The sequence below is a fragment of the Salvelinus sp. IW2-2015 genome, linkage group LG37 (assembly GCF_002910315.2).
Source record: "Salvelinus sp. IW2-2015 linkage group LG37, ASM291031v2, whole genome shotgun sequence".
Classification (NCBI taxonomy): Eukaryota; Metazoa; Chordata; class Actinopteri; order Salmoniformes; family Salmonidae; genus Salvelinus; species Salvelinus sp. IW2-2015.
In genome coordinates, this window is record NC_036876.1 from 18,936,197 (window position 1) to 18,961,735 (window position 25,539).

Here is a 25,539-nt window from a genome sequence, read left to right on the forward strand (position 1 = left end):
CTTAAGGCTAGGAGGCAGTATTCGGAAGTTTGGATGACTGACGTGCCCAAAGTAAACTGCCTGTTACTCAGGCCCAGAAGCTAGGATATGCATATAATTGGTAGCATTGGATAGAACACATTCTCAGGTGTTTTTTCAAGGTGGCTCTCATTTGGACTGTAGTCTTGTGGCGCGCGTGGATGAGGGCACACACTTCGTTATTTATCGCCGGTATTGAACACACTACATTCCGTATTAAATTGTATCATTTATTTACATATTAGGGTACCTAATGATTGATTAGAAATGTAGTTTGACTTGTTTGGACGAAGTTTATTGGTAACTTTTGGGATTCCTTTGTCTGCATGTTGAACGAGTGAAACGGGTGGATTAGTGAATCAAACACGCAAAATAAACTGACTTTTTTGGGATATAAAGAAGGACTTTATCGAACAAAACAACCATTTGTTGTGTATCTGGGACCCTTGGGATTGCAAACAGAGGAAGATCGTCAAAGGTAAGTGATTTATTTTATCGCTATTTCTGACTTTTGTGAAGCCTCTGATGGTTTGGAAAATGTTTTTAATGCTGGTGTATGTGGGGCGCTGTCCTCAGATAATCGCATGGTATGCTTTCGCCACTAAAGGCTTTTTGAAATCTGACAAAGCGGTTGGATTAACAAAAAGTTAAGCTTTTAAATGATGTAAGACACTTGTATTTTCATGAATGTTCAATATTACGATTTTTGTATTTTGAATTTCGCACTCTGCAATTTCACCGGATGTTATCGAGGTGGGGCGCTAGCGGCACGCCTAGCCCAAAGAGGTTTTAAACAGGTCAACATTCACAAGACTGCGGGGCCAGACGGATTACCAGGACCTGTGCTCCGGGCATGTGCTGACCAACTGGCAGGTGTCTTCAATGACATTTTCAACCTGTCCCTGAATGAGTCTGTAATACCAACATGTTTCAAGCAGACCACCATAGACCCTGTGCCCAAGAACACAAAGGCAACCTGCCTAAATGACTACAGACCCGTAGCACTCACGTCCGTAGCCATGAAGTGCTTTGAAAGGCTCGTCATGGCTCACATCAACACCATTATCCCAGAAACTATAGACCCACTCCAATTTGCATACCGCACAAACAGATCCACAGATGATGCAATCTCTATTGCACTCCGCACTGCCCTTTCCCACCTGGACAAAAGGAACACCTAAGTGAGAATTCATTGACAACAGCTATTCATTGACACAGTACCCTCAAAGCTCATCACTAAGCTAAGGATCCTGGGACTAAACACCTCCCTCTGCAACTGGATCCTGGACTTCCTGACGGGCTGCACCCAGGTGGTGAGGGTAGGTAGCAACACATCTGCCACGCTGATCCTCAACACGAGCCCGTAAGGGGTGCGTACTCAGTCCCCTCCTGTACTCCCTGTTCACCCACTACTGCATGGCCAGGCATGACTCCAACGCCATCCTTAAGTTTGTAGACAACACAACAGTGGTAAGCCTGATCACCACAACGATGAGACAGCCTATAGGCAGGAGGTCAGAGACCTGGCCGGGTGGTGCCAGAATTACAACCTATCCCTCAACGTGACCAAGACTAAGGAGATGATTGTGGACTAGAGGAAAAGGAGGACCGAGCACGCCCCCATTCTCGTCGATGGGGCTGCAGTAGAGCAGGTTGAGAGCTTCAAGTTCCTTGGTGTCCACATCACCAACAAACTAGAATGGTCCAAACACACCAAGACAATCGTGAAGAGGGCACAACAAAGCCTATTCCCCCTCAGGAAATTAAAAAGATTTGGCATGGGTCCTGAGATCCTCAAAAGGTTCTACAGCTGCAACATCGAGAGCATCCTGACTGGTTGCAGCACTGCCTGGTACGGCAATTGCTCGGCCTCTGACCGCAAGGCATTACAGGAGGTAGTGCGTACGGCTCAGTACATCACTGGGGCTAAGCTGCCTGCCATCCAGGACCTCTACATCATGCGGTGTCAGAGGAAGGCCCTAAAAATCGACTGTTCTCTCTACTACCGCATGGCAAGCGGTACCGGAGTGCCAAGTCCAGGACAAAAAGGATTCTCAACAGTCTTTACCCCCAAGCCATAAGAGGTACCTGAACAGGTAATCAAATGGCTACCTGGACTTTTTGCATTGTGTGCCCCCCCCAACCCCTATTTTACGCTGCTGCTCCTCTCTGTTTATCATATATGCATAGTCACTTTAACTATACATTCATGTACATACTACCTCAATTACCCCAACCAACCAGTGCCCCCGCACATTGGCTAACCGGGCTATCTGCATTGTGTCCCGCCATCCACCACCCGCCAGCCCCTCTTTTACGCTACTGCTACTCTCTGTTTGTCATATATGCATAGTCACCTTAACCATATCTACATGTACATACTACCTCAATCAGCCCGACTAACCGGTGCCTGTATATAGCCTCGCTACTGTATACAGCATCGCTACTGTTATTTTTCACTGTCTTTTTTACAGTTGTTTTTATTTCTTTACTTACCTATTGTTCACCTAATACTTTTTTTGTTTGTTGAAATTGCACTGTTGGTTAGAGCCTGTAAGTAAGCATTTCACTGTGAGGTCTACACCTGTTGTATTCGGCGCACGTGACAAATAAACTTTGGTGGTAATTAGGGGGATGTACAGTGCGTGGGCCTTTCTGTTCTTTCCATGTGTTTGATACCATTCCATTCACTCTATTCCAGCTATTATTATGAGCCGTCCTCCCCTCACTAGGCTCCTATGTGGTACTGTATATGTTCACAGAGCCCTGGTCTGAAATAACAAGCAAAATTCTGCTTCAATAAATCACAATATAAAGTATAGGGACGAAGCCACAGGTTTAACCTGGGAATGTTATTTACAGCTCTCAGAGCTATACTGTAAGTCAGAGCAGCAAGTGACTAGAAGTACATTATACTACTGTACTGCTCTGAGAGGGATAGTAGTGGATAGTGCTACATTTATGGTAGACTGAAGACAAATCCATTTCACAGCATACATTCCATTTCACGGAATATAGGTTTTATGGTGTGTTCTATATTTATTTATCAAATAGCCATGAAGAACATGGTTCTATTAGAATCGATCTAATTGCAAAAACGTATGTGCAACAACTCAACCTCTCTCCATTGAATGTTGGTCGAGTGACAGAAAGTCCTGGGTTAAACTGAAGAGAACCGGGATTATGAACAGTCGTTAACCTTCTGGCACTGTATGGAAGTGAACCAGGCAAAGATAAAACCAAGGCATACCATGTCGCTTTGTGTAAATATTAGCAGCAAGACAAGAATAGAGAAACAGTGTTGTGTATGTTGGATAACTGCTTACCTTCACTGAGCGGGTCCAGTGTGTGGATCATAAGCTGAAAAATGCTGTTTCTCATCAGGCTGTTGTGCAGGGAGGCTGAGCTGCCACCTCTCTGGAGTCGTGGCCTAGCCTGCAAAAGGAGGTCAACGCTGTCAACAAACAATGGCACATTTACACAATCCTTTCAAGTTCTTGGCTGTTCCCCTAAGGAAATACCTGAAGGACAAAGGCTTGTGGCACCTGGCCACACAACTGGACAGTATTCCAGGTGTGACAAAACTAGGGCCTGTAGGACATGCCTTGTTGATAGTGTTGTTTAGAAGGCAGAACAGAGCTTTATTATAGACAGACTTCTTCCCATCTTAGCTACTGTTGCATCAACATTTTTTGACCATGACAGTTTACAATCCAGGGTTACTCCAAGCAGTTTAGTCACCTCAATTTACTCAATTTCCACATTATTTATTACAAGATTTAGTTGAGGTTCAGGGTTTAGTGAATGATTTGTCCCAAATACAATGCTTTTAGTTATAGAAATACTTAGGACTAACTTATTTATTGCCACTCATTCTACTGGCTGCAGACCCTTTTTAAATGTTGCAATGATTTCACCCACTGTATTAGCTGACGTGTACAGTGTTGAGTCATCCGCATACATAGACACACAGGCTTTACTTAGAGCCAGTGACATGTCATGACAGCTGCACTGGGGAATTCCTGATTCTACCTGGATTGTGTTGGAGAGGCTTCCATTAAAGAAACCCTCTGTGTTCTGTAAGACAGGTAACTCTTTATCCACAATATATCAGGGGGTGTAAATCCATAACACATACGTTTTGCCATCAGCAGACTATGATCGATAATGTCAAAAGCCATACTGAAGTCTAAAACAGCTCCCACAAACTTTTATATCATCAATTTCTCTCAGCCAATTTCTCTCAGACTCTCAGCCAAACCTCAGCCAGTCATTTGTGTTAAATGTCCTTCCCTATAAGCGTGCAGAAAGTCTGTCAATTGTTTAATGTAAAATAGCATTGTATCTGGTCAAACAACATTTTATCCAAAAGTTTACAAAGGGTTGGTAACAGGCTGAATTGGTTTGCTATTTGAGACAGTAAAGGGGGCTTTACTATTCTTGAGTAGCGGAATGACTTTTGCTTCCCTTTAGGTCTGAGGGCACACAATTTACGTACAGTTGAAGTCGGAAGTTTACATACAATAAGGTTGGAGTCATTAAAACTAGTTTAGCAACCACTCCACAAATTTCTTGTTCACAAACTATAGTTTTGGCAAGTCGGTTATGACATCTACTTTGTGAATGACACAAGTAATTTGTCCAACAATTGTTTACAGACAGATTATTTCACTTATAATTCATTGTATCACAATTCTAGTGGGTCTACATACAAGTTTACATACAAGTTTACATACACAAGTTGACTGTGCCTTTAAACAGCTTAGAAATTCCAAAATATTATGTCATGGTTTTAGAAGCTTGTGATAGGCTAATTGGCATCATTTGAGTCAATTGGAGGTGCACCTGTGGATGTATTTCAAGGCCTACCTTCAAACTCAGTGCCTCTTTGCTTGAAATCATGTGAAAATCAAAAGAAATCAGCCTTGACCTCAGAAATAGGTCTGGTTAATCCTTGGGAGCAATTTCCAAACACCTGAAGGTACCACGTTCATCTGTACAAACAATAGTACGCAAGTATAAACACCATGGGACCACGCAGCCGTCATACCGCTCACGTTCTGTCTCCTGGAGATGAACGTACTTTGGTGCGAAAAGTGCAAATCAATCCCAGGACCTTGTGAAGATGCTGGAGGAAACAGGTACAAAAGTATCTATAGCCACAGTAAAACCAGTCCTATATCGACAACCTGAAAGGCCGCTCAGCAAGGAAGAAGCCCCTGCTCCGAAACCGCCATAAAAAAAGCTAGACTGCGGTTTGCAACTGCACATGGGGACAAAGACCACACTTTTTGGAGAAAAGTTCTCTGGTCTGATGAAACAAAAATAGAACTGTTTGGCCATAATGACCATCGTTATGTTTGGAGGAAAAAAAGGGGAGGCTTGCAAGCCGAAGAACACCATCCCAACCGTGAAGCCTGGGGGTGGCAGCATCATGTTGTGGGGGTGCTTTGCTGCAGGAGGGACTGGTGTACTTCACAAAATATATTGCATCATGAGGATGGAAAATGAAGTGGATATATTGAAGCAAAATCTCAAGACATCAGTCAGGAAGTTAAAGCTTGGTCGCAAATGGGTCTTTCAAATGGACAATGACCCCAAGCATACTTCCAAAGTTGTGGCACAATGGCCTAAGGACAACAAAGTCAAGGTATTGGAGTGGCCATCACAAAGCCCTGACCTCATTCCTATAGACAATTTGTGGGCAGAACTGAAAAATCATGTGCAAGCAAGGAGGCCTACAAACCTGACACAGTTACACCAGCTCTGTCAGGAAGAATGGGCCAAAATTCACCCAACTTATTGTGGGAAGCTTGTGGAGGCTACCCGAAACGTTTGACCCAAGTTAAACAATTTAACGGCAATACTACCAAATACTAATTGAGTGTATGTAAACTTCTGACCCACTAGGAATGTGATGAAAGAAATAAAAGCTGAAATAAATCATTCTCTCTACTATTATTCTGACATTTCACATTTTTTAAATAAAGTGGTGATCCTAACTGACCTAAGACAGGGAATTTTTACTAGGATCAAATGTCAGGAATTGTGAAAAACTGAGTTTAAATGTAGTTGGCTAAGTTGTATGTAAACTTCTGACTTCAACTGTAGGCTTAGATTGAAGATATAGCAAATAGGAGTGGCAATATCGTCCGCTATTTTCCACAGTGATTTTCCATTCAAGTTGTCAGACCCAGGTGGCTTGTCATTATTGATAGACAACAATAATGTTTCACCTCTTCCACACTTACTTTTCAGAAATCAAAATTACAAATGCTTGTCTTTAATAATTTGGACAGTTATACTTGGATGTGTAGTGTCGGCATGATGGAGCTGAGTTTGCCTTTTTGCAAACTCCAAAGCTTTTTACTATCATTCTTTATATATTTTATACTTTGTTTCACAGTATAGTTTATTCTTTTTTTTCAGTTTAGTCACATGATTTCTGAATTTGCAGTACGTTTGCCAATCGGTCGTGCAGCCACACTTATTTGCAATTCCTTTTGCCTCATCCCTCTCTTTAATTCCTCATCAATCCACGGGGATTTAACAGTTTTTACAGTCATTTTCTTAATGGGTGCATGCTTATTAGTAACTGGAATAAGCAATTTCATAAGTGTCAAGTGCAGCGTCTGGTTGCTCCGCATTACACACCACAGACCTGCAAATATTATTTATATCCTCAACATAGGAATCACCACAAAACGTATTGTATGACCTCGTGTATATACTATATTAGGTTCAGCTTTTGGAACTTTGGTTTCCCTAGATATGGCTACTATGTTGTGATCACTACATCCGATGGATTTGGATACAGCTTTAAAGCAGATTTCTGCAACATTAGTAAAGATGTGATCAATGCATGATTTAATTTAATTCCTGTGTTGTTTGTAAATACCCTGGTTGGTTGACTGATAACCTGAACAAAGTTTCAGGCACTGGTTACAGATTAACCAGATTTTTTTTGTGGGCAGCTTGATGAAAGCCAGTCGATATTAAGGTCACCCAGAAAATATACCTCTGTTGAAAATCACATGCATGTCATACATATTTTCCGGAAACTGACTGTTAGCACTTGATGGTCTATAGCAGCTTCCCTCAAGAATGGTGAGGCTGGTGAACCTGTAGCCATATTACTTCAATAGTATTTAACATGAGATGCTCTCTAAGCTTTACAGAAATGTGGCTCTGTATATAGGCTGCAACACCGCATTGGTGTTTCTGTCTTTTCTGTAGATGTTAAAGCCATGTATTGCTACCACTGTATCATTAAATGTATTATCTAAGTGAATTTCAGATAGTCAAAATACGAATGTCATCTGTTACTAGCAAGTTATTGATTTCATGAACCTTGTCACTTAGGCTATATATGTTAATGTAGGCTATTTTTATCACTTTTCTGGAATGCTAGATTTTTTGTATTGCTTTACTGGGAAGCGTATTATTATTTACTGTATGTTTGAGCTGATAGTTCAGGGTGAGCTGCACACAGTGGACTTCCTACTAGGGCACACCGCCTCAGTGCTAACAATATAACGCTGGTTCATAGACACATGATTACTGTATACAATAGATATAGGATCGACAGAGGCATTCAGGGGAGTTAGAGGGACATAAAAGTTACTTCATTGTGACTGCCAACACACCTGAGATTATGTACATTTTCTGCAGCATTACTACAACTCACCATTACAACGGTATCTGAGCTGGGGTTGAGTCATTGATAAGTCATTGTCTCAACGCAGCCTTGAAATGTGTGGACAGAGTCTAGGAGCGAAGATGATTTGGATGGACTCCGTCATTCATGTAGAGCATCTTCTGTTTCCAAAAGGTGTCAAAGTTATCTACAAAAGATATTCCAACAGAGCTACAGGAAACGTTTTGCCAGGTGTGTAATGCTAGTAGCCTGCTGAATCTTCCACACCCACGGCCCAACGTTGGTACCAGACCTGAAATAATTGCCAGCTTTTGGGAATTTTTCAGAGCTAGCCCTCCTTTAAAATAAATGTTCAGCAGTTCCGAGTTAGTCATAGCCCTCCTAGACCCCACATAGACTGTGTCAGCTCCCGGCAGCTGTCGCTGAATGGTTGGAAGCAGCCTTGTTATGCTCCAGGATAGCAAAGGGTTTTTGCCCCAGGAACTGAGATGTTTCTTACCATAGAGCTGCGAATGGCGACAGCTAGTGCAATGGCCGACGAGGTCCGGCCGTTCTTTCACAAACCTCTCGAGGACTGAAGGGCGGTGGGACCCGATGGACCCGAGCCAGCTGTAGTATACATCGTGGATGATGAATGAGATGGAGTATTAGACAGTCTCACGGTCTGATGAGGGGGAGCTCTGAGGATCTGAACCTGAGGTAGAAGCCACAGGAGAGGGAGACAGAACAGAAGGCGCAGGTACCTCCGGATCCGATCTCATATCAGAAACCCCCAGGGAAGAAGGCGCCAGAACCTCTGGATTCAGGGCAGCGAAGCTGTTTCTAGACTGAGTCCAGTCCGGGCTTAACTTCGACAAGGAGGCCCCCGTTGCCAGAGGTTGCTGTTTTCGACTTCCACTGCGAGTGACATATCTCCATGGCTGGTTGGTAGGATTGAGAACAGGAACATCCACCAAGTCATTCAGGAGCATCCTACTAACTCCATTCTCAAGGGAAGGGGAAGACTCCTTCGGGGAGGGATCCCTGCAGAGTACCGGCCAGTCGGCTATGGAGAGCCGACACGGCAGTGACACTTCTACCAGGCCAGAGCGACGTTCGGCTACTGGGGTTGAAGAGAAAGAAAATGTAAGCAGCCGTGGATTCCCCAGTAGCTTGTGTAAGTCTGCTACATGTTTGCTAAGAGTAGCCACTTTGCTACTGTAGTCTTCTGCAAGCAAACAGTTGCTATATTGAAAGTCTGGGAGATCCACATTGCCCCGGAATAAAGCAAAATAAACACAACTCCTGTAGCGTTGAATACGTTTGTTAGCATCCTCCGTTTGAGGCTACAGGCTAGCTAGGCTAGCTAAGCTAGCTGGGCTTCCTTGTCTCTCTACATGACAGGGAATTCTCAACTTTTCTGAGAGAGAATTACACGGCTATTAAAACTGTCAGGCCAAGGTAAGCCTACACCAAACACACAATTAATGTGAATGTTTGTAAAATTCCAATGTGAAAAATGTATTGTAACTCAGGCTAGTAAAACACGTTTCGTCAACTGCCTTCGTTAAGGCTGCATGGAATTTCTGTTAATGCAACTCTGTGCAGCCAATGGCAATGTCCGCTTTAGGTACAGTATATTGTCAGGGGCCGCTTGTGGATGTGTTAGCTCTAACGCAGTTCCACCTCCAACACAGCAATCAAAGCCCTTTCTGACAGGTCTACTGTGCCTAATACCATAATCTTTAATGAGACTCTGTTGCATATGATTCACCGTTCATCCTTTGCATGAAAGCCAGAAGCTTTCATGCTAAATGTAAGCTTAATTCAATAGCAGCTAATGCTAAAACAGGCACAGGGCCAGGGGTATCAGACAGAATGCACCACTCCATAGGTTAAAGCAACCGATTACAGCTAAAGTGGTCATCATGATATCGCCAAAATAGCCTTGCCAAGGTTACTCTGGTGGTTTGAGCTGAACTTGAGATATGTGGGATATCGGCCACCGTCATAGGCGTCAGCTGTTTTGAGTGTGCCCGCTTTGGCTGGCCTGTGGTGATGCTTCGGCCCAATCTGGAGGTGTCAGCTGCTAATTCTTAAGGCCATATGGTTGTGAGGGGGTTGGGACGCACAAGACTGTCTGCGCTGTTTGTGAAAGGCCACAAGGATGCAGCTTAGTGGAATCCGCTGAGAATTCTCCTTTTGCTGTTCAAAACAGTTTTGGGGCCTTTTTGGACAAAATGTAAAGTTAATATTTCATTGTTGCCTATATTGGTTCTCAGGACTTTTAGCAAAACACTCTCTGATCATTAACTTTATTTTTAGCATTTTGGATATATTAACTGGTCTTCAAGTGTTTGAAACTGTAGGCATCATTGTATAATAACTCACAGTAGCACTAGTGACGTCCTGAGAGAGTAATATTTGAATTGCAAAGACAGACCCGAGTGGAGCAGCGGTCTAAGGCACTGCATCTTGGTGTAAAAGGCGTCACTACAGTCCCTGGTTTGAATCCAGGCTGTGTCACATCCGGGCCGTGATTGGGAGTCCTATAGGCCAGCGCACAATTGGCCCAGCGTTGTCTTGGTTTGGCCGAGGTAGGCCATCATTGTAAATAACAATTTGTTCTTAACTGACTTGCCTAGTTAAATAAATGTTCAATAAAAAAGTTTTACGAGAGAGATAGAGATACTACAGGCAGGTTGGACCCATAAAACAGAGAACGCATGGTTCTTGAGTACAGTATGGAAGGAGAGAAAGAAGTTAGACTAGCCATAGAGACACAGACATACACATAGACAAACCAGACAGGACCTACCGACAGCTTGCTCTCATCCTCTGGTGCCCCGGGACTCACAGCCTTCACATCGAAGAAAAGAGAGAGGGAGAAAGAAAAAGAGCACATAGATGTGAAGCATGCCTTACAATCCAGAGACAGGCAGATGAAGACAGTAGAGAGACATTAGTGTCGTAGTGATGATGATTTGACGAGAATGGATTCAAGAGACTGACACCACTGCAGTGCTGTGTCTACTGTATGTCAGTCATTACATAGCTGACCAAGATAGGCTCCTGATTAAAAATGTGTTTCTCAGCAGGCTCTTGAGATTTATCAGCCAAATGGAAAACCACTCAAGCTATTCTTAATCCCAAACTATAGGCAAATCCATGGGGGAAAAAGGAGTTAAAGTAATGGCGGACATACATGAAGATGGCCGCCCCCATGTACTTACCATGTTTGCCTCATTTGCTAAGTTTGCTGTACTATACATTGCTCTCCGTTATGCTTTTTTGTATCAGCATTGTTTAGCATACATGATCCCAATTCTAGCTCCAAGACGGCGGCAAAAACTTTTTAAAATGAAAAGGTAGATTGTGCTGATTTATTGTTGTGCCAATACAGTTACATATCGCAATATTATTTTGGCCGAAATTATATTGATACATTGACTCCAAGAATCTATTTGTAAAAAGATATACAGTATATATTGTGTACTTTATTTTATTCTAAGTAGAGTTAGCTGGCGCTAGTCGGCTGTACCTGCTCCAAAACTCTGGTATTTTTCCTTCTATAGCTAGTTCTACATCTTTGTTTTAAATAGTGAGCCAACATGTTTTCATCACTTTTATTTCAAAGACTTATCAAAACGAACTTCTCATGCATCTCTGCAGCAGACGACGACAATTTGAAAAAAATACAAACTAGATTGGGCTGATTTATTAAAATCAATACAGTGAGCAAAATGTTTGGAACATGAAATCGCAATAAAATTGCCATATTGAATCACAATACATATAGAATCGTGAAAATCATGAGAATCGCAATACATATCATATCAGTAACTAAGAATTGTGATAAAAATCATATCGTGAGGTCCCTGTTAACTCCCAGCCCTAGACGTCATATCTGAATTCCTCCATCTGAATTCCTCCATCAAAACAAAGCAGTGCGACAGAAACAACAACACAGAGTTACACATGGAATAAACAAGCATACAGTCAATAACACAATAGAAAGAAAAAGAAAGTCTATATACAGTGTGTGCAAATGGCATGAGGAGGTATGGCAATAAATAGGCCATAGTAGCAAAGTAATTACAATTTAGCAGATTAACACTGGAGTGATAGATGAGCAGATGATGGTGTGTAAGTAGTGATACTGGTGTGCAAAAGAGCAGCAAAGTAAATAAAAACAATGTGGGGATGAGGTAGGGTAAATTGGGTGGGCTATTTACAGATGGACTATGTACAGCTGCAGCGATCGGTTAGCTGCTCAGATAGCTGATGTTTATAGTTAGAGGGAAATGTAATAGTGAGGGAAATGTAAGTCTCCAGCTTCAGCGATTTTTGCAGTTCGTTCCAGTCACTGGCAGCAGAGAACTGGAAGGAAAGGCGGCCAAAGGAGGTGTTGGCTTTGGGGATGACCAGTAAGTTATACCGGCTGGAGTGCGTGCTACGGGTGGGTGTTGTTATTGTGACCAGTGAGCTGAGATAAGGCGGAGCTTTACCTAGCATAGATTTATAGATGACCTGGAGCCAGTGGGTCTGGCGACGAATATGTAACAAGGGCCAGCCGACTAGAGCATACAGGTCGCAGTGGTGGGTGGTATAAGGCACTTTGGTAACAAAACGGATGGCACTGTGATAGCAAATTGGATGCAGTCTGAGTAGAGTATTGGAAGCTATTTTGTAGATGAAGTCGAGGATCGGTAGGATAGTCAGTTTTACTAGTGTAAGTTTGGCGGCGTGGGTGAAGGAGGCTTTGTTGCGAAATAGAAAGCCGATTCTAGATTTGATTTTGGTTTGGAGATGTTTGATATGAGTCTGGAAGGAGAGTTTACAGTCTAGCCAGACACCTAGGTATTTGTAGTTGTCCACATATTCTAGGTCAGAACCGTCCAGAGTAGTGATGCTTGTCGGGCAGGCGGGTGCGGGCAGCGAACGGTTGAAAAGCATGCATTTGGTTTTGCTAGCATTTAAGAGCAGTTGGAGGCCACAGAAGGAGTGGTGTATGGCATTGAAGCTCGTTTGGAGGTTAGTTAACACAGTGTCCAAAGAAGGGCCAGATGTATACAGAATGGTGTTGTCTGCGTGGAGGTGGATCATGGAATCACCCGCAGCAAAAGCGACATCGTTGATATGTACAGAGAAAAGAGTCGGCCCGAGAATTTAACCCTGTGGTACCCCCATAGAGACTGCCAGAGGTCCGGAAAACAGGCCAGATTGTGTATGGATTGTGTATGTGTGCCATTCAGAGGGTGAATGGGAAAGACAAAAGATTTAAGTGCCTTTGAACAGGGTATGGTAATAGGTGCCAGGCACACCAGTTTGTTTCAAGAACTGCCACGCTGCTGTGGTTTTCACGCTCAACAGTTTCCTGTGGGTATCAAGAATGGTCTACCACCCAAAGGACATTCAGACAACTTGACACAACTGTGGGAAGTATTGGAGTCAACATGGGCCAGCATACCTGTGGAACACTTTCGACACCTTCTGGAGTCCATGCCCAACAAATCGAGGCTGTTCTGAGGGCAATATTAGTGTTCTTAATGTTTTGTACACTCAGTGTAAACTCAACTCATATTACAACCCGAATCAGTCCCCCAACAAAGTTTGTTTTAATCAAAGTAAGTACCCTGACAGTAGCCTAAGCAACATCTCAAGACATCAGTCAGGAAGTTAAAGCATGGTCGCAAATGGGTCTTCCAAATGGACAATGACCCCAAGCATACTTCCAGAGTGGTGGCAAAATGGCTTAAAGACAATAAAGTCAAGCTATTGGAGTGGCCATCACAAAGCCCTGACCTCAATCCCATAGAAAATGTGTGGGCAGAACTGAAAAAGCGTGTGCGAGCAAGGAGGCCTACAAACCTGACACAGTTACACCAGCTCTGTCAGGAGGAATGGGCCAAAATTCACCCAACTTATTGTGGGAAGCTTGTGGAAGGCTACCCGAAACCTTTGACCCAAGTTAAACAATTTAAAGGCAATGCTACCAAATACTAATTGAATGTATGTAAACTTCTGGGAATGTGATGAAAGAAATAAAAGCTGAAATAAATCATTCGCTCTACTATTATTCTGACATTTCACATTTTTTAAATAAAGTGTTGATCCTAACTGACCTAAGACAGGGAATTTTTACTAGGATTAAATGTCAGGAATTGTGAAAAACTGAGTTTAAATGTACTTGGCTAAGGTGTATGTAAACTTCCAACTTTATGTCTCAATGTCTTCCCTGTTAAAAGTTAGAAAAAATCCTAAAATGAAATTTAAAAAATGAATTTTGCCAACAAAAAAAATTCCTAAAAAACACAATGAATAAGTATTGAAATATTGCTGTTGATAATGTCCTTGAGATAAAGGACATTAAAGCATAGGTTGCAGATTTTGTCATTGCATTCATTAATTAATCAATTCACATACTCACTGCATAAAAAATAACTCCATCCCCTCTAAACATGGAACCCCTCTAAACATGGGAGAGCTGCATTTCCCACAGTGAAATCTATGTGTGCTTGGGCTGAGGGTTGGTTGGCAAGCAATGCATTGTCAAACCTGTTGAACCAAACTCCCAATATAGTTGTATTATTTTCTATGACAGGATAGGAGCAGAAGCAGGGAGACAGAGTATAGCAGGCGTACTCAACTACTATCTGAGAATGTCCGGTCACACACACATTTCCTAGGTGGTCCGGATGGACATTATAATTTATCAGTGTAGGAATAAACCCCACATTGCAACCCATGCGACCTCAAACTGTTCAAACTGTTCACACCCCTATTGTTGGCGGAGTGAATATTTTGCCATTTTAAAGCACATTTTATGCAATTCTACACAGCTCTTCATGGAGTGGAGAGAAAATGTTACAGCTTTAAACAAAATCTCCTGCAATTCTACGCATTTTGCTGTCTTATGTGCGTTCATATGATACCCGAGTGACTCAACAAAATCAATGTGGGCCCTGGGGATTAGATAGCAGCCTAATTTACCTACCTAGCTAACATGCACTAGTTGATCAACTGGACATTTCTGACAGGTTATGAATAGCTCTCTAAGGTCTGTCAGTGAATGACATAAGACGAAAACTCCCAATGCACAACCCAAAAATTATTAAGTCAGGACCCGTGGTCCGTATCGACCCCATTCTGGGTGCGGGTCCAGACCGTGATCCGCTTGTTTAGTATGGCTGGAATAGAGGGAGTAGAAGTGTGTAAGGCTCATGCGAGGATCGAATGAGCATCCCCATCACAGGGTTCCAACACCTAAACATTTTATCTAACAAAAGGACCTAGAGCTCCCTTTTAGTTCAGATTCATCAGGACTGAACTGCTAAAACCTTCCTTAGTCATTCCATATCTGTTGAATAATCCCTGATTTAAAATAAATCCACTTAAATTCTCTGTACCTTTGTTAAAGGAAACCCAGAGAGGCAGATGGAACGGGAAAATATGCCAGATAATACTGCTTTGCTCATTAAGCCAGTGTTAAATATCATGACTAATAATCACATAGGGAGATTAGCATGTCCTCTGGAGTCACTGTGCGTGCTAATCCCGACAGCTCTGGTCCCAGTTCTTATGTAATGTCACATCAGGATCATTCCTGGAAACGGATTATGGATTATTATGTGTAAAACTGACCTCCTGTTCCTCCTGTGCAACTTCTGCTATCCACTAAAAGTCCTAAAAGTAGAAGAATTGTAGTGATCTGAATTTCACATCCACTCATTCAAATATGAGGGGATTAGCTCGTGGGACAGCAGTAGCCTAGAGGTTAGGGAGGAGGACTCCTGTTTGCTGGTTCAAGCGACACAAAAATGCGACACAAATGTGATGGCTGTGCGACACAAAAATGGGAATGGAACTGAACTGGCAGCTGGAAGGCTGCTGGTCTCTGATACCATGTATAGGGCTCTGTGTTTTGGGAAATTAAATGAGGCACTGTGTATTTACAGCATTATCCCGCTAGTGTCTCCAATCAATCAATTAATCAATCAACGTCTGTTTGTGTAGTATTTGTAGATTCGTGATTCTACACCTCACTTTGCTTACGCTGATCCTCTCCAACAAACTCAATCTCTGGTCATCGGAAATTGTAAAAATGAGTAAATTAGGGGCAGTTAAAGGAGAAAGTCAGTGAAACCAACCATGGAAGTACAAAGAAAATAATAGATAGGCTAATTCAAGATCAGAATATCGCTTGAAAAATAAAGTGCCAATACCCCGCTGGGATGCTTGTTGCAGGTTAACAATAATACAGTACATGCTGCAAAACTATTACAATACCTTAGACTAAAAAATAAACTGTGCAATAGACCGCTATCTGAAGTCAAGAAATAAAACAAATGAAAAAGCATCTCCATAATTACAGACGAATCTAATGACCAATAGCCTATGTTCTTCTTATTTTGTGTCTTCCAAAAAAAGAGCTGGGTGAAGAAGTAAAAGTTGTCCTGGATGTTAAAATGTATTTACAGTCAGTTAATATTCACTGTACTTTCCAGTGTTGGAAAGTACAGCACAGACCAGTTAATCGTAAAAGTGTGCATACATTTAATCAGGTCATTGATAAACTCAACACATATTACAACCCGGGTCAGTGCAAAAGAAATCAACCAGCTCCCCAATTTAAGCCAATAAGGATTTTTGATCGCCAACAAGTGATCAGTTTGAATGTAAGCACCCTCCAGTTATATTCTATTCCTGGCCTGGTTTCAACAAAGAATGTTACAGAGAAATGGACCAATACACACAGCATGGAAACCAAAATGAATGAATGGATTGAACGATTTATGCAACTGTAGGTAATTTTTTCAGTCACTTCAGTGCCTTGCAAAAGTATTCATCCCCCTTGGCGTGTTTCCTATTTTGTTGCATTACAACCTGTCATTTAAATAGATTTTTATTTGGATTTCATGTAACGGACATACACAAGATAGTCCAAATTGGTGAAGTGAAATGAAAAAAATTACTTGTCTAAAAAGAATTACTTTAAAAAATGGAAAAGTGGTGCGTGCATATGTATTCACCCCCTTTGCTATGAAGCACCTAAATATGATCTGATGCAACCAATTACCTTCAGAAGTCACATAATTAGTTAAATAAAGTCCACCTGTGTGCAATCTAAGTGTCACATGATCTGTCACATGATCTCAGTATATATACACCTGTTCTGAAATGCCCCAGGGACTGCACCACCAAGCAAGCGGCACCATGAAGACCAAGGAGCTCTCCAAACAGGACAGGGACAAAGTTTTGGAGAAGTACAGATCAGAAAAAAATGGCCATCAAGGAAAACGCTATGTCTAGCGCAAACCCAACACCTCTCATCACCCGAGAACAACATCCCCACAGTGAAGCATGGTGGTGGCAGCATCATGCTGTGGGGATGTTTTCCATTGGCAGGGACTGGGAAACTGGTCAGAATTGAAGGAATGATGGATGGTGCTAAATACAGGGAAATTCTTGAGGGAAACCTGTTTCAGTCTTCCAGAGATGTGAGACTGAGACGGAGGTTCACCTTCCAGCAGGACAATGACCCTAAGCATACTGCTTAAAGCAACACTCGAGTGGTTTAAGGGGAAACATTTCCATGTCTTGGAATGGCCTAGTCAAAGCCCAAACCTCAATTCAATTGAGAATGACTTAAAGACTGCTGTATGACTTAAAGATTGCTGTACACCAGCAGGAACCCATCCAACTTGAAGAAGCTGGAGCAGTTTTGCCTTGAAGAATGGACAAAAATCCCAGTGGCTAGATGTGCCCAAGCTTATAGAGACATACCCCAAGAGACTTGCAGCTGTAATTGCTGCAAAAGGTGGCTCTACAAAGCATTGACTTTGGGGGGGTGAATAGTTATGCACACTCAAGTCTTCTGTTTTTCTGTCTTATTTATTGTTTGTTTCACAATAAAACATATTTTACATCTTCAAAGTGGTAGGCATGTTGTGTAAGTCAAATGATACAAACCCCCCAAAATCCATTTTAATTCCAGGTTGTAAGGCAACAAAATAGGGAAAATGCCAAGGGGGTGAATACTTTCGCAAGCCACTGTAAGCAGTGTAGGCTACATTTTGTGCTAATTTGCCTGTGAGATAATGGAAGTCAAATTAATGGAATAATTCTCTGAGACTGTGACCTGTAGACTTCCAGTCACTGCGCCAGCTAGCAATGGCTCGCGAAACGACCTTCAATTTTCTTCAAACTGCACACAGAGACATAAAAATGTCAAAAGCTCGCACTATCCCTTTAATACAGTAATAATTTATAATCTGCTATAATTTGCTATAATAAATTATTATTTACAGTATTGGTCATGTGTTGGTCTCTGTATACAAAATTGTCACAAGCTTATCGTAATACCAAATGACCAACACTGTATGTTATGCTTGCGGTTGCTATCAAATCAAGCTCTTGGTTGTCTAAAATTGGTGAAACGATAAATTATCATAGTCTAACCAGATGCCAAAGGCTAGTTCTCTTTTCAATGCGAAAATGGGAGGCCTGGTTTCTAATCCAAGATGTTATCGTGAATAGCCTGCAAGGGTCGACCAGCACGTGCGTACAGTGCGGCTGTCTGTCACCCCTATAAGAACTATCTAAATGCGCTGCATCTGCATTTTTTATTTTGACAGGGAGTCAATGCTGAGACCAAGGTCTATTTTCCAGATGAGCCCTGTTTAGCACACCTATACATATCAAAATAAAATATACACATTAAACTACACACGTAGGCATGAAGCTGTTGAGCAGCAAGACTGAGCTGTTTTTCGCCTCTGCCACAAGGCTTCTTAGATTTGCCTAGAGAAGATAATAATAATGATCTTCAAGGAAAGGCACAACAAGTCAAAAAGCTACCCACTTGCTAATTAGTAGCCCCTTAATTTTTCTAACAAGCACAACTAATTACAGGAAATGCCACATCCACTGATTTCCCACAAGGCAATGCTCCACATGCCCACAGCACTAATCCAAATTGCTCTCCCTCCAATCAGGCTGCTCTTGTTGATTGGAGGCCAGATAAATAACACCGTGTCATTTTCACAAATGCATGCTTCAAGCACATACATTTATTGATAAGTATGGCCCGTATTAGTACATTAGTTCACAGGCAATAAATTGGTTGATGTTGCTGTTTTTATGGAGGATTCTGCTGCAAAACCTACTTCCCCCTAAGGGATAATAACACTTTATACAACTATACTATTACTACTGGGAGTGGTGTTTTTACTTAAGTAAAAAATACTTTAAAGTACTAATTAAGTAATTTTGGGGAGTCTAATATTAAGCAAACCATATGTCCCCATTTTCTTGTTTTTTAAATTCATGGATAGCCAGCTGCACACTCCAACATTCAGATACAATTTACAAACGAAGCATGTGTGTTTAGTGAGTCCACCAGATCAGAGGCAGTAGGGATGACCAGGGATGTTCTGTTGATAAGTGTGTGAATTTAGCTATTTCATTTACTTTGATACTTAAGTATATTTTAAACCACATACTTTTAGACTTTTACTCAACTAGGATTTTACTGGGTGACTTTTACTTTTATCTGAGTCATTTTCTATTAAGGTATCTTTACTTTTATGTATGACAATTGGATACTTTTCCCACCACTGCTACTTGACATTTCCATCTAAAAGGACCCATGAGCACCAACATGTGAAGTTCATATGAGCATGTCAAATTGGGTGTCAAATAAAAGCTAACAGTCTATATCTTTTAAAAAAAATAAGGCATATACAGTGGCAAGAAAAAGTATGTGAACCCTTTGGAATTACCTGGATTTCTGCATAAATTGGTCATCAAATGATATTTGATCGTCATCTAGACAAACACCGTGTGCTTACACTAAGAACACACAAATTATTGTATTTTCTTGTCTATATTGAATACATAATTTAACCCTTCACAGTGTAGGTTGGAAAAAGTATGTGAACCCCTAGGCTAATGACTTCTCCAAAAAACGAATTGGAGTCAGGAGTCCAATCAATTAGATGAGATTGGAGATGTTGGTTAGAGCTGCCTAGCCCTAATTAAAACACTCACAAAATTGGAGTTTGCTATTCACAAGAAGCATTGCCTGATATGAACCATTCCTCAAACAAAGGAGATCTCATAGGACCTAAGATTAAGCATTTTTGACTTGCATAAAGTTGGAAAGGGTTACAAAAGTATCTCTAAAAGCCTTGATGTTCATCAGTCCACGGTAAGACAAATTGTCTATAAATGGAGAAAGTTCATCACTGTTACTATCCTTAGGGTTTGGCCATAAGGGAAAGATCACTGCAAGAGCACAGCGCAGAATGTTCAATGAGGTTAAAAAGAATCCTAGAGTGTCGGCTAAAGACTTAGAGAAATATCTGGAACATGTTAACATTTCTGTTGACGAGTCTACAATACGTAAAACACTAAACAAGAATGGTGTTCATGGGAGGACACCACGGAAGAAGCCACTGCTGTCCAAAAAAAACATTGCTGCATGTCTGAAGTTTGCAAAAGTGCACCTGGATTTTCCACAGCGCTACTGGCAAAATATTCTGTGGAAGGATGAAACTACAGTTGTTGTTTGCAAGGAACACACAACACTATGTGTGGAGAAAAAAAGTCACAGCACACCAACATCAAAAACTTATCCCAACTGTAAAGTATGGTGGACGGAGCATCATGGTTTGGGGCTGCCTCAGGACCTGGACAGCTTGCTATCATCGTGGGAAAACGAATTCCCAAGTTTATCAAGACATTTTGCAGGAGAATGTTAGGATTTCTGTCTACCAATTGAAGCTCAACAGAAGTTGGGTGTTGCAACAGGACAATGACCCAAAACACAGAAGTAAATCAACAACAGAATGGCTTCAACAGAAGAAAATCCGCCTTCTGGAGTGGCCCTGTCCTAGCGGACACCCCATTCTTTCTGCAGACATCTTTGAATCTTAATTTGGAGCAGATATTTAACTGAGGGGGTTGCATTAAAAAACGGGAGATTTTACTGTAATTCTGTTTCCAAACTTTGCATCTACACAGTTTTTCCAGTAAATTTGTTTTTGTGAAATACATTTTCTGTGTAAATTGTTCAAAGTTTGTTAAACTTTTAAATCAATGCTTTTTGTTTGGTATACATTTTGAAGTGGAAAATCTGAATCAAAGTGTAATTCCATTAACGTGGAATTGCCCTACTACTAATACTACTACTGTTGCTGTTCCTGCTACTAACACTACTACTACTAAAAAAGAAGTTGAACTATATGGGAATGACAGTGATTTCAATGCATAAACAAAGTCAGTGGGAGATAAAACAGAAGTCTTCAAGGATTTCAAATGTGGTGTTCAGGTTGGAACACTAAGTACTCATTCTTTCACAATCATCATTCAGGGCCCTTGTCCTGACACATCCCTACCTGAAGAAGATCTAAGTTGTGCTTCAGGTGCATGCAAGGTATCCTTTCAATGGCCAGCCTCCACTTGCACTGTTGAGCTCTTGTTCCACCTTTTTAGTTAGGGCTATGATATTAATTTTATATTCATTGTTGTTGGTTATTTGACCCAAGAGTATCTGCCTTGTTGGCAACGTCTGGTCGACCGGCAACGTTCTCATCTCCGGACCACACAAGCCCCCTGGCGACGGGTTTTGAGACCCGTCTTAGCCCCTACTAACCCTGTCTCCCTCTCTATACTTTACCACTAACCTGTCTTTTAAAAAGTAAAAGGGGATCAGTTCCAAACTCTTTTTTTAAATGATCTGCCTTTGGTTTTAGTTCCACCGTATTATCAATACCAATCTAACATGATCCGGATAAACTATTGCTGCTGTCCCTCTGTGGTCTCCATGTTGAGGCAGCACTTTTTGGGACGACATGTCATTGGCACAGCTGTCACTTAATACCAACAGCATTTCCTGTTGCTTTGTCAGCATGTCAGTTCACGGTCATCTCCAATGCGGGTCGGGTCGCAGATAGCAAACCTTACCTCGGCACAGAGGAAACACCAGGAAGCCCATATCTGTCTTTATCAGCAGCAGAGACACGTGTCACACACTACAATATGACACTTACTATAGGCATGGCAACATGCTGATGCAGCCCTTTCGTGTCACCTTAAAGTAGACATCCACCTGCTCCCTGCTCCCATTTCAGACTAACCCACTGAGTTGAGGCCTATTGGACAAGGAGGGCTTAAAGCAGATTCATTTACAGAATTGTTCTTCTCCTAATTAGCTCATTAGAGTCATGCATTTTTAAGGGAATGAAAGTGAGGACCTTTTAATTTAATCTCAGCAACAAATCCTGACTGGTTTCCCATTAGCAGCAATGTCAGGTCAGTCTAATACTGTAAAACCCACTGTGTTCAGTGCTATGTAGGGAACATTTTACTGCATATTCTAAACTGAGGTGATTTGAACCACGACTTGAGAGACTGACGTAAGTGTTAGAGGCGCTGCTAACACTCTCTCACAGCAGTTTAGCGAGACCGACAGAATTACAGCACAAAATCCCTTCGGGATGAACACTGATCATGCGAACCCACCTAGAATCCCCTCCAAACCCCCACGTACAGTACAACCCCCCCCCATGAACGATTTGTAATTTCATACTGGTGAATAGCAGTGTCCTTCCATGATGCTTTTACAGTGGCTACACTAGCTAATACGACCAGGCTTTCAAAATAGTCAGCATCGATTGAGCTTCCAGTTTCTCATTCGTCTCGGTTCTTCACCTTGAGTATCCTTGCCACATGTGACGCTAAAACTTGAAAAAAATACCCAGGCCAGCAGGATTGCTTTACATGCATCTAAGAGGCTAACGCAACTAAATCTGGATGTTACGATCTATTTGACATTTCCCGTTTGTTTTGAAATACAATTATCGAAGAGAAACCCTGCCTCTCTGTCATATTACTGGAATTCAAATATCACTGGGCACACACTGGTTGAATCAACGTTGTTTCCATGTCATTTCAATGAATTACGTTGAACCAATGTGGAATAGACGTTGAATTGACGTCTGTGCCCTGTGGGATAAGCCAATACGGTCTGCCTACTGTCTAAAATTATGGATTTGAGGCTTTCTGTATTGCACTGTAGTGTCTTGTGTCTTAGATCTAATCAAGATTAGACATTCCAAGGTTATTCTGAGATGAAGCAGTCAAAAATGCATTTGTATCACCCTGGTCCAGTGTTTGATGTTTGGGTATACAGTACATTGGGATATGGTTGAGAGTGATGAGGCAAAAGGTATGGCAAATTAAGAAATCATGTGATGAAACTCATTAAAAAAATTATCTATATTATGAAACATAGATACATTTCATAAAGAATGATAGTAAAAAGCTTTGGCATACCTTAAATTTAATTTTGGGGGGGGGGGGGAAGCCAACTCGGCTCCATCATTCATTGAATCAGATGGCTCATTCATCACAAAACCCACTGATATTGCCAACTACTTTAATTACTTTTAAGATAAGACAAGATAAGCAAACTTATGGGTGACATGCCAGCAACAAATGCCGACACTACATCCAGGTATATCTGACCAAATTATGAAACACAAGAATTGTACTTTTGAATTCTGTAAAGTCAGTGTGGAAGTGGTGAAAAAAGTATTATTGTCTATCAATAACAACAATGACAAGCCACCGGGGTCTGACAATCTGCATGGAAAATTACTGAGGATAATAGCGGACGATTTTGCCACATCTTCAATTTAAGCCTACTAGAAAGTTTGTGCCCTCGGGCCTGGAAGGAAGCTAAAGTCATTCCGCTACCCAAGAATAGTAAAGCCCCCTTTACTGGCTCAAATAGCCGACCAATCAGCCTATAGCCGACCAGTTACCAACCGTTAGTAAACTTCTGGCAAAAATTGTGTTTGATCAGTTACAATGCTATTTCACAGTAAACAAATTGACAACAGGCTTTCACTTATAGGGAAGGACACTCAACAAGCACAGCACTTACACAAATGACTGATGATTGGCTCAGAGAAATGGATGATAAAATGATGGTGGGGGATGTCTTGTTAGACTTCAGTGCAGCTTTTGACATTATCAATCATAGTCTGCTGCTGGAAAAACATACATGTTATGGCTTTACACCCCCTGCTATAATGTAGATAAAGAGTTACTTGTCGAACAGAACACAGAGGGTATTCTTTAATGGAAGCCTCTCCAACACAATCCAGGTAGAATCAGGAATTCCCCAGTGCAGCTGTCTAGACCCTTTACTCTTTTCAATCTTTACTAATGACATGTCACTGGCTCTAAGTAAAGCCTGTGTGTCTATGTATGCGGATGACTCAACACTGTACACGTCAGCTACTACAGTGAGTGAAATCACAGCAACACTTAAAAAGGGGCTGCAGACGTTTTAGAATGGGTGGCAATAAATGAGTTAGTCCTAAGTATTTCTATAACTAAAAGCATTGTATTTGTGACAAATCATTCACTAAACCCTGAACCTCAACTAAATCTTGTAATAAATAATGTGGAAATTGAGTAAGTTGAGGTGACTAAACTGCTTGGAGTAACCCAGGATTGTAAACTGTCATGGTCAAAACATATTGACACAACAGTAGCTAAGATGGGGAGAAGTCTGTCCATAATAAAGCGTTGCTGCTCTGCCTTAACAACAGTATCAACAGGTCAGGTCCTACAGGCCCTAGTTTTGTCGCACTTAGACTACTGTTCAGTAGTGTGGTCAGGTGCCACAAAGAGACAGTTGCAGTTGTTTCAGAACAGGGCAGCATGACTGGCCCTTAAAAGTACACGGAGAGCTAACATTAATGACATGTATGTCAGTCTCTCATGTCTCAAAGTGGAAGAGAGATTGACCTTATCATTACTTGTTTTTGTAAGAGGTGTTGCATACCCCACAAGACATGCCACCAGAGGTCTCTTCACAATCCCCAAGTCCAGAACAGACTATGGGAGGCGCACAGTACTAAATAGAGCCATGTCTACATGGAACTCTATTCCACATCAGGTAACTGATGCAAGCAGTAGAATCAGATTTAAAAAGCAGGAAAAAGTACACATCATGGAACAACGGTGACTGTGAAGAGACACATACAAAGGTACAGACACATGTATATGCACACATTGTGATATTGTTGTATGGTGGTATTGAACATTTTGTGTTGTGGATATGTGGTGGTGTAGGCATGTTAAATGATGTACTGTTTTATCTTCACCTCCTTCAGTACAAACATAGTTCACTGTTTTATCTTTTGTTTTATATGTATTGTGGGTGCTTTGGTGTGTTTGGACCCCAGGAAGAGTAATGGGGATCCCTAATAAATACAAATACCATGACGAACAGAACACCTGCACAATTAAACCAAAATCATTGTGTAGACACAGAATTTGATATAACATTATAAATGGAAGACTGCCTGCAATCCAGTGTTTATTTAGCCTACTTCTTGCTAGACTTGCAAACAGCTAAAGTATCATTTCAGGGCATTGACACAATCAATTGAAACGGCCTCCATTAAAGACGCCAATTTAAACTTAAGGCAATGCTCTTCATGAGCAGGTCCCCACTCCCAGGCCACTTCAGAACGCACACTCATTAAGCATCAAAGGGAGAGAAGCGGCTCACGGTCTGGACCTATTCAGATTCGATTCTCTGCAAGAGCTGGAGTCCGGCAGACCATTACAGGCCAAGTGATTTGACCTGTTTGAATAGTGCCTTAATAATGACCATATAGGATTTAAAAAGTTCAAACCTTGCAAGGAGGGAAATTGGTCAGGCAGTACAAGAGCCACCCCTATGGGGCAGGGGCTGCTGTCCATGGTCTGAAGAAAAGATTGGGCCCTTTGCAGAATCCATAGTAAGGCAGCGATTGTTTGACTCCAGCTGCTCTGCGGTGCATTCTGGACATGAAGACAAT

The 25,539-nt window shown here is 41.6% G+C and overlaps 1 protein-coding gene across 3 annotated transcripts in view; it reads right to left on the reverse strand.

Moving 5' to 3' along the window:
- LOC111960096 (sodium/potassium/calcium exchanger 2-like) overlaps positions 1–25,539 on the reverse strand; it is a 140,829-nt gene that overhangs the window by 64,630 nt on the left and 50,660 nt on the right. For 2 of the 3 annotated variants that reach the window (XM_023982006.2, XM_023982005.2), the window contains exons 3-4: positions 10,473–10,514; positions 3,345–3,453 (exon numbers count right to left, since the gene is read on the reverse strand). In XM_023982006.2, coding sequence (XP_023837774.1) covers positions 3,345–3,453; positions 10,473–10,514 — 151 coding nt within the window. The remainder of the gene's footprint in view (positions 1–3,344; positions 3,454–10,472; positions 10,515–25,539) is intronic. The other variant, XM_070437768.1, reaches the window with a different exon arrangement.